General features: G+C 32.0%; 1 protein-coding gene across 9 annotated transcripts in view; it reads right to left on the minus strand.

Moving 5' to 3' along the window:
* Positions 1–5400: 5400 nt before the first annotated feature.
* Positions 5401–10922, minus strand: part of LOC143191021 (uncharacterized) — a 34582-nt gene continuing 29060 nt past the window's right edge. For 8 of the 9 annotated variants that reach the window (XM_076395690.1, XM_076395697.1, XM_076395674.1 and 5 more), the window contains 8 exons: positions 10384–10607; positions 9929–10325; positions 8755–9270; positions 8228–8561; positions 7889–8170; positions 7107–7236; positions 6869–7051; positions 5401–6215 (listed from right to left, as the gene is read on the minus strand). In XM_076395690.1, coding sequence (XP_076251805.1) covers positions 6123–6215; positions 6869–7051; positions 7107–7236; positions 7889–8170; positions 8228–8561; positions 8755–9270; positions 9929–10325; positions 10384–10607 — 2159 coding nt within the window. In that variant the 3' untranslated portion in view covers positions 5401–6122. The remainder of the gene's footprint in view (positions 6216–6868; positions 7052–7106; positions 7237–7888; positions 8171–8227; positions 8562–8754; positions 9271–9928; positions 10326–10383; positions 10608–10922) is intronic. The other variant, XM_076395735.1, reaches the window with a different exon arrangement.

The raw sequence follows: 10922 nt of genomic DNA on the forward strand, positions 1-10922 counted from the left end.
TAATGCAATAAAAATAGAAAATATTTTGATTGTGCTAGTATAAACATTCATCATTACATTGTTGAATTGTTGCATATTTGTTTATAGAATTTTAGATAGTTTTTTTTAAACAATCTATATGCTTAATAATTGAATTACTCTGACGGAATAGTGAAAAGAGAGAGATTTGACAAAAGAAGGCGCTACCAATAGGATTAAAACGTAATAAACAAAGGTAAAAAGTTGTGTGATTAAGTTGTAAGATTGACATATGTCAACAACATAACGTTGAGATCAAGATCATCAGTATCTTGTAAAGCTATTTTTATTTTCTCAGCGATAACATTAAAATTTAAATCGAATAAGCAATATCATTTCCAGCAGCTGAAACCGACCAAAGCTTCTTAAAGCATATTATTTACTTAGTTTCGTTCAATAGTTTAATGAAGACGTGACGTAAGACCGATCATTTAGCCATATAATCCAACATCTGTGAAGACTTTTTAAATTTAAATATAGAATATTTTATTTAAATATAGAATTGGTAAAACCTGCCCTATTCACTAGACAATGTTTCATTCGAGGATAACGCTTCACATGATGTTAAAGTAGTAACCAATCAATTGCTTCAGAGAAAAAAAACATAGAGTTACATTATTTTACAATAAATTGTGGTACTATAAAGTTTGGGTTCAAATTATTCTAATGTAAAATATAGAAGAATATAATATACAGCTTGGCTTTTTGTGACTGAAGATGATACACTTAACGTGAGCTTCAAACGAGGATTTAGGGTCCTCAATTACTTTCTATTAACACTCTTGCGGTTTAATGCTGGCCTAGTTAGTATCTCTATTGGAAAGTGACCAAACTGAGAGCAATCTGAATTGTATGTGGATGTTATTTTCAGTCAGTATCTAACTCTGAATACCCTTTATGAATTGATATAGTAAATAGGATAGGTAGTGTTTGTTACTTTCTAAAGGGTAGTAGCTTATCTGCCATTTGGTTTATGTGTTACTGTACTTTTAATGGCAAATAATTTGTGCCGTGTCATAAACCAATAATTTCGAATTGCTTAGACACCCATTGTACAGTCAGATTTGGACCCAGTGACTACTGACAAACTACAGTTTGAGCTTTAGCAAGACAAATCTTCATACAAAAAGGTTTGTAGCGACCTTGAGGCATGTCGAATTTTACATAGTGGAATAACGGTCTACAAAATACCCAGAAATATAATCCCAGGTGTTGAACACGGGCGGGGTTCCAGCAGCGCCAACTAGAACCCGATAACGAATAGCTGGCAACCCCCAGACGTTTATCTCGGATGTTATTGAAGGGTATTTCCATTCATTCAGTACTCGACCATCGTTTGGTTTAGACGTGCCACCATCGACTGCCCAAGCATCGTCTCCAGGTAACACCGCTGCCACCCGCTTTATCTACTTTGTATTTTCCACATTTTATATTACTTCAATAAATAACGGTCACATAATGTAAACATGTTTCATTTCGTTTTACCTCCATTCACCGAGCCACATCTAATTTACCCTAAAAATTATTTAAAACATGCAGAAACCGACTGTAAACATCACTGCTGAAATCTTAACGAATGGTTGAATTTTGGCTGAGATTTTGTATTTCCGTATTAATGAGACACTCTCGAAGTATACAATGTTAATTAAGGGTTTATTATCAGGGGTGTGCAACTACAATGCTAAGTGGTGGGGCAAAATCTTGTTTAGTCCAATCATTGGTGGCGCTGACAACGTGAATTTGATTGGTTAGTTTAAAAATATTATATAGAATCCTGTAAGGAAAATAATTTGCTTTGATTGGTCAGCCATTTCACGTGACTATTTTATGACGTCACATTTGCTGGCCAATAATATTTGAATGAAAATCGAATTTAATTTAAAAAACTAATTTATTAAAATAAAATCCTATACAAATATACATAAATGTAAATAATATAAATAATAATAAAAAACAACAGAAATATACATAATTGCAAAAAGCAAAAATAAATAAACTACAAAAATGTAAATAAAAAAAATTAAAAGCCCCATACTCCAGACAAAATAATTAAAATACTCTTCTATAACGCCTGCTCCCTTTTTCGTATTTGTTTAGTGCCATCAATTTTATAGGATCTATTAGAGTTCTATCTTGTATTTGTGCTATACTGAAGGTAAACTTTAAGTCCTTCCCTGTTAATATTGAATTAACTTGTTTAACCCAAAAATACAATGAACATTTGACAATAAGATTTAAAATGTGGTCTTCAAAATCGCTATGGACTGGGCAGTTGAAACGTTTAAAATTTATGTGTTTTTTTAAGACATCTCTCAGAATAACAGATATGCTATTTTTATGACAAAATCTAGGTATTAAATAAAAGAGATAGCTTAAAGATCTACAAACAGTATAGTAAAACAGTCTTGATGGAGTTGTTAATTTGGGTCTACGCGGCTGCATCGCTTCTATAAAATCAGTATCGAGTTTTTGATCTGTGGAACTACTTAATGTAGAATGTAGACAGATATTGCACGTTGTCTTTTTTCTCAGAAGTTTTATCAAATAGCCTGAAATATAGACTAACGTGCAACGTTCCACTCTTGTTTTCCTCAGAGCAAAGTTCTCTGGAACTGAAAATATAGACTCAACTGGTGATTCTACAACCTCTGGTGATGCTACATCTCCAGTTAAAAAATAATGTAAGTTATCTAAAGCGCCAACATGTTCATCTTCTTCACAATTTGCTCCGGGCGAATGATGTGAAAAAAATGAAATGATGAGCCCTTTTAGAAATTTCTCGAACATACTAGGGGAAGGATGCTGTTTCTACCTCTATGACCTCTAATAGATCCAACAAAAATCTTTAAGCAATCTTGGTTAAGATTTGTTAAACAAATGTAGTTATTTGTAAATTTAGACAAAATAGATTTCTTTAAGTTAATAAATCCCCTAAAAGTAGCAATTAAATTTTTAATTGATGGCACCATAACAAATATTTTCTTAACAAGGCAATCAAATTTAAATATATAATTCCTCTACTATAAAATGATTGAACACTGATTGTTCTAGAAAGTTAAAGTATTACAAATATTTTAGGGATATTTTACAATTAAAAGTAGTATTTATTACTACTAATTATCCAGTTATATTAATTATTACCTTCTTGTAAGACTTCTTTATGTAGAGACATCACATTGACAACATACGCACAACTTGGTAGATTAATTGAATTTTATTACTACTAACATCTTCATAAGTTTTTGAGTTTCTGTAAACAAACAATATATAAACAGACATGTAGTAGATAGATAATTTTATATGTACCTGATAAAACCAATGATGGATATGCATTTACCCAAATACCTGTTCGTGAAGGAAGGATAATTCTAAATTTTTCACTAATATGTCCATAACAAACACCATGACGTTGATATATTTGCATTGTGGTTTATCCAGGTAACTTACTATTATTTACTTGATCAACCCATTTTTGGAAAGTATCGAGATCATTCTTTGGGAAACGATGTCTAATTTCCGTAGTAGAATTTTACCCCGGTACACTACATCTTTTACTACACTGACGTATTGTCATCAATTTTTATATTATTACCCCATAATAATTAATGTAAAACAGAAAATATGCACAACGTAAAACGAAAATTTCATGATCTAAACAAAAACCATAACCTACAAACAACAAAGATAAAAATGGACGCCTATAGAAAATGCTGATTTCACACAATTTGATCGACCAATCACATTCATGTTAGTGGCGGCACCTGCAATTTAAACTGCCAATCACAATTTGCGATCGCAGCGCTACAGTTGATTGAACTAAACAAAACATTTCCCCAAGGTCGCCTATACCGTGAAATTTCTATTTTTTCTATGGTTTATTATGTTACGTTAACTACTTGAAGAACCAGGTAACATAATCTTTAACATTTACAGCTTAGCTGTTGCATATAGTATTAGTTATAACTATAATTAGGTTAGTTGTTCAATTAAATATACCATTGTGTTATTTATCAAGAAGCATAGTTTAAAAGGAACCAAGGAATTAGAATTTCAAGATTAATACAATCTTTGCGATTGATAATTGGTCACTAGATTGTTAATATGTGGCCTAAAATTGTAATAAGAAAATTAAACAGACGAGAGAAAAAGAATTCACGATGTTAGATTGATCGCGTTACGAATGATATTGCGAAAGCTGATAATGTATATGTTTGTCATCATTACTCCATCGGCTCACCATACCGATCTATTCGAATTACCACAGACGACGTTCCTAACCGAACTTCCAAAATGAACAAATTATGAAAGTGGTTTCTTAAGCTTCGTTATAAAAGTTATAAAAAGCTAGGCTAAAAGGGGTTTTAAACTTCAGTTTGCATTCGGAGACCATACAATATGAACTACGATGCTTCTGGTCAGAGTCCATTAAACCAGCTTAAGAGATATTTTGAGGTCATTCACAGTAATTGGTGACTTAACGTCAAACTTTTTTATCTTCATTTTTGAGAGGTCAATCGATTCTGCTTAACTGGATAAATTCAAAACAGTCTTTGATAACTCCGGAATAATACTATCGACTGAATGAGTCGTTTAACATAGATGGCAAAAAATACAGGTTTATAACGTTAGTACTTGTCATCACCATTTGAACGAGGAGCTTCACCGCACCATGTTGTTAACATTGGGTTTAAAATTGTAGCAAAAGTCGATAGACGGTAGATATATCAGATATATACATTTTTACATTTATAAATGGAAACATGTTTGAATACTTTATTTTGAAATAAAAAAGTCAGTTACATATTAGCAGTTAGTATAAATTATACTGCCGATTCACTGGTATTCCTTTGCACACAAAAGTTTATCACCATTATTCCTGCTCGCCATATGGTTTCGGTCAAATTACAAGTGATATACAAATCACATAAAGTAACACTTTGCTCCCAAAGAAAACTGAACTCACGGGGACCCTCAGTGATTGGTGATCCAATATCAACCTTTTTTTTGAAAAGTTGTTAGATTTTATTTAATTAGAAACATTCGAAAAAACAGCTATTTTACCTCTCCAAAATAATTTGACTGAGCCAGTATTGATATGGATTACAACAAGCTTTTTCTTCAGATTCAGTCAAAAATATTTCGTTTCAAGTAAGAAATGATGACTTAGATCAGTTGTGGTGTAAAGGATACCGTTCAACCCGCATTTTTATACAAAATAAGGCTGGTTCATTACATAAATTCTTGTTACCACCACAATAAGCCTCGCCGCATGAACTTGGTAACACCAAAGATATACTTAAAAACCCGAACATTTCTTGTTGACTTCGCCCACCCTAAATTTTTGATGTGACATGGAAAGGCAAGAAAGAACAAAAGCTAGTGTGAATTTAAAAAAGTGTTTATTCTACTTATACATATTTTATTTACATAATATTACTACATATATTATAGAAACACTTTTAACAAAAAAATGCAATATGGCATTATGCTACACCGAGTGATTGTCAGGTTTCTACAAAATAAAAACAAATTTATTCCATTCCGAGAAAGAATCACTGTACGTATTGTCGCGAATATCTATAAACAAACAGATGTAGGTCGCCCTAACCAAGGTATTAAAACGTCACCAAACTAATACAACAAAAATATCCAGGCTAGATCTGGACCGAGTGACGCGACCGGCACAATAATTCAGATAAAGCAACAACAAAACGCCGAAGAAGACTGTAGGTTCTAATAAATAAGCTTGTAAAAGTATGTCGTTCTTGGGCGTTTTACAAAAATTTATTTACATAGTATAAGAATAAAATATAGCTAAAAACAGTAAATCTTACACAAAAAGTAGAAAAAAAAGAGAAATTATCCTGGTAAGGTAATAAATATTGCACTCTTACATCTTAAGTCTATAAAAACAGAAATTCATTAAGAAAATATATGTTATCGGAAATTACTATAAATCTGTAACAAATTAAAAAGAAACCTACGAAACATTTTGCAGGTGTGTCTGTATATTCGAAAACGCAGGTTTCGATGGTTTGCAATGGAATGTTTACGCTCTCACTCATTCCCGTTACTTGATGAACAGTTTAATGCAGTTCATCTTTTTAATTCATCCATTTTCTACAATTCGGAGCCCCACACATACAGGATATCTTGTGTTGGTCATCTTCAATATCAAATTTATAATCATATGCCAGCTGAAACAAACAATATTTAAATTAATATACTGGATAATAATTAGCCTATTTTGTATTTGTATAAAAAGTTGGCTATGACAATTATTTTAACATATCCCTATGGTATTCAAAGGTAATGTGTTCAGCGAAAATAGTTCCTCTGAGATTGCTTTCAATTTACAACATAAATATATCTAAATTAATAATACAGTACCATGAAAAAATTTCATTAAGTTAGAAAAAGTGGATACAGAAGAATATGGTCTTTCCTCAATTGAACTTGCGACTGCTGAACAGTGTTTCATTTATTATGACCAAACGACTGTTCTGATACACTGTAATACAATGTTAACCTTGTACAGTAGGCATACAAATATAGCAAGTCTCTTTGTAACAACCCGTTGTCACCAACACAACACAGGACAAATAGCTAAGATATTAATTGCTGAAAAATTTCTAGATGCATTCAAAAATTGATTAATACTAATTAAAAAAAGTTAATTAAGATAAGGCAAATTTTAAAGCGTACAAAATACATAATATATCAAGATAAACCTAAATAGATTTATAATATATGAATTTTTATCTACATCTGATAATAATGATAAAACCTGTAAACTTGCTATAATCTTGCAGTATATTAAGACAATACCATTAAATATAATTGTACTTACTTCTTCTCCTCTTTGAATTCGTCGTTTTGCGAAAATGATAATTTTCAGGTCCCTGTCAATTTCAACAGTTTCTGCGACACAATTTGGATTGCACGAATGATTTATATAACGAGCCAAACCTCCTGATAACGTGGCATCAACCACTCGATCGTCATCCAGTCGAAACATATAAATACCCCGGTTCTAAAGCAATAAAGCAAATTAATCAATTACCGGTCGTCATCTATTGATTACTCACTTTGGCCTCATACTGCTTTTCCCTACATTCAGATAACTCTGTTCTAATAACTTCACCAATATACTCAATTACCATAGTGTATTTCTCTAAATCTTTAGCAGCATATAATCCTAATCCCTGTATCTTAGATCTGAAATAATAAATAACAGATCACTTAATGAACATTTAACTGTTCATTGTCACTAGCAATGTATTGAGTTAATTAAAAAAAAAACGAAACAAAAAGATTAACTTTGGTTTTGACTATTCATTGATTTAAATTACTGATAAAAATGTTTAGTCATTTAAAATGGAAGAAATGTAGGAGTAGCAAATGTTTATTAATGATAAATGATAATGCAAGTGAATAAAAATGTTCCATTATCAGTTTTGTAAGTATTAATTTATATATGATTAATTACAAATGATTTACCATGCTGTATTGAGTCATGCCATAAAACAATAAGGTTTTGGTGGTCATCTTTATTTATTTCAAATTTTCGTGTTTCTTGAAATGCTTAGTCTAATAATATTGGTTATATCACAGGTGATTAAAACTGAACATCCTTCCTATCTTTCAGCAATAACATTCTTAAAAATTCACGTATATACTCATTCACTACACATATATACATAACCTATTTAACAATCAATATATTCAGCTGGTTACTCATTACAAACTAGTTGTTTCAATATCAAAAAATCATATCAAATTAAAAAGTAACAATTAACAATCCATTCCAAATTATCAACTAGGAAATAAAGAAAGTTAGGAAAGAAAGGGAGTTCTTGCATAGGATTACCTTGCAAGGTAAACATTGTTTCTCCATTCTTGTTTCATTTTTTTGTACTGTGAACTCTTGGAATGCACGAATTGTTTGCTATAAGGACAGACAATTTCTCCTATACTTGTTGGTGTGGTGGGGCCTGTAGCTGATGGGCCGAACGCCGGTCTGGATGATCCTGTTGTTCTATGGGTGTGCGGGCGTTTCCAGTGGGTTTGGTGTCGTAATCTAGGTTCTGTACGTGCCGCCCCGCTAGGGTTAATTGCTAAAGGCAACTCGAGCAGGGGGTTTCTTCCATATCTTTGATTAAAAAAAACTTATTATTAACTATATATATTAGTAAAAATACCGACTTACTTAAACTTATAGTCGGTTAGGGTATCGATACCAGGCAAACTTTCTAAAACTCTAACAACCGCTGGCTCAGTTAAACCGAACAAATCCTCTCCAGATATGAATTGGGGGAACATCTGTACACACTTATTTTCACGTCGCAATGCTGCTATCTTTTCCAAAATGGGATTCCAAGCTCCTTTTGGCGTTGTATCCCTATATTGTACATCTTCCTCGGCAGTTTCTTGCACGACAACTTTAAACTCGGGCCGACCACCGGAATCGTGAATCGAACAGATATAACGACATCGTTTGTTATGATGTCGCATACTCCAGTAAAATCTAACAATTTTGTAGCCTAAAAACATTTGGTTATAAGCATATTTTTTTTACTAATACAAGGTGTCTCAAAGGAACTGACTCTCTGAACTGAATTATATTTAAGAAATAAATTTCCACATTTTGTACTTTTATAATGTTTAAATATAATCTTTCACTGGAGGCACCTTAGATAAAAATGGATAAAACCCAATACAACTGTTATTACTTACCAATGGGATATATATAGTTTGAAGTATGGAAATTTTGTAGTTGATGAGGTAATAGTTGTCCAACATTCAGGAAAATTAAACTACCCACTCTTAATAAGTTATTAGTGTCAGTGTGATGCATCACCGTAGCTACTTGTCTGTTCTCATCTCTATTTACATAAACTCTTCTGCTGACTGAGAGAGTGGTTAATTCATTATCTTTCTCGTTCTTCGGTACGTGAGCCGCACAGAAAATTGTTTTATTTTTAAAGAATACGCAGTTATCGCGAACAGCACAGGATAAATGATAAACATTGCAGCATCTAGTCTTGAAGCAACTGATCGTGGCGCCTGGTTTATTACAATGGACACATATGGTGGCGGAGCTGTGTTGGATGGCGATGTCTAGATTTACTAATGATCCGTTAACGGCTTCATAAACATTATTCGACCACAGCGCACAGTTAAGATGGACCCATTTATCAACGTCGAAATTGAGAAGTCTAGCAGGACCATCAGCTACACCATCGCCAACAACTGTAAAGAATTAAGTGTGATAAAGTAATGATACATACACAAATTGTTTAGACTATATCATAAAACAGAAAGTTTTGAGGTGGACATGTGCATTTCAGCAAAACGGGCTTGTTAACGTAAAATCTTCACTATTACTTACTATCTAATATAAAAAATAACGGAGAAATTACTATTGAGTTCTTCAAGAAAAAGGTATTTTTATAGTTTAGATTATTAGTTAGTGTATAAACCAGATCAAGGAAAATAATATGGAGAAAGAAAAGATACCAAAAGCTATATAAAATATAAATTCACTTATATATTTTATATACAGCAATAATTTCAAAGAAATAACCACAGTCTAATAATGGAAATATATGGATTAGGATGTGGACAAAGAACCGTACACAGAACTCATTGATGGTGTAAGCAAAGTTTAACAAAGCAATATTTATAGACAATATCATGTCTAGATAAATTGTAATAAATTATTTTTGAATTATTTTCATTTCTATTCATATTTTGGCGACCTATTTTTGAAAAGATAAAGGACTTTGACATACTTCTTATAACTTTTCTTAAAGGAGAAACTGTTAAACTATAATTTAAAACGCAGTGAGGTGCAGACGCGCGCAACCACCTTACTTTCCTTTTTTTAATGTTGTCTTGCTTAAATTACCTTGACAAAACATGCACTTCCTTGTATCTTCTGGTATCTTAGAAGGTGCAACTGTAATACCCATTTGGTAGAGCATTTCAGTTATTTCCTTGTCACTCAGCCTTTTGTGTTTTTGATTGGGCTGTAGGCATCCAGGAGTCCAGAATTTATATGAAATATTTTTTTGAATTCTGGGTGGTTCTTGGCTCTTTGCTAAAGTCATCTTATTATTTTGTTTAATGGACGATTGGAAATATGAAGAAATTGGGTATGAAGATGGCTCTTCTGATTTGATGTCTCTTACATCTGGAGTTTGTTTATTCATCACTGGCTTTTGCTCTGATACATCCATTGGCGTCGGCTTCATTTTAACCAAATTTGTATCTTTTTGTGACAAATGATCAATAATAGCAGCAGCCTAGAATGTGTATTTGTTACTTTCCAATTCATTTATAGTTAAGCAATGTCAAACTTACCTTATCTTCAGATATTGAAGGAGAGCGATGCATTAAGGCAAACTGCATGTAGCAAGTAGAACTACAAAAATAAACTTCTTCACCTTCTCCCAATAAGTCAGAATCTTTAGATAATAATGGTAAATCAGAAACTTTCTTCTTTATCATATTATCTAAAATCACAACATCACAATGCTTGCAAAATTTAGCTGCACCATTCAAGATACTCTGGATGTCTATAGGAGCTAAAATTAATGTAATAAATTATCACATGGAACAAAATTTTATGGTGTATCCACTGGAAAAATTTCAATATGTTATAAATAAAACAAAAGTAATGTTAAAAAAAACTATTTATGTATCAAAATGTTCGTAAATTTAAGGCTTTTATTTTTCCTTCTTACTTTGAACTGTGTAACAACTCGATATCCCCCTTTTTTGTTAGTTATGACCTAATATCCACAGTTTTGTTTATACTTTTTAATTGAAATTGATGAAGATAATGACCGCAACGTATATTAATTGCAAAGGTGCGTTAACTGGCTTGACCATTAAACACA

This window comes from Rhynchophorus ferrugineus, unplaced genomic scaffold (assembly GCF_030347505.1).
Source record: "Rhynchophorus ferrugineus isolate W39M unplaced genomic scaffold, kcgeb_rfMv2 rfM1, whole genome shotgun sequence".
NCBI lineage: Eukaryota > Metazoa > Arthropoda > Insecta > Coleoptera > Curculionidae > Rhynchophorus > Rhynchophorus ferrugineus.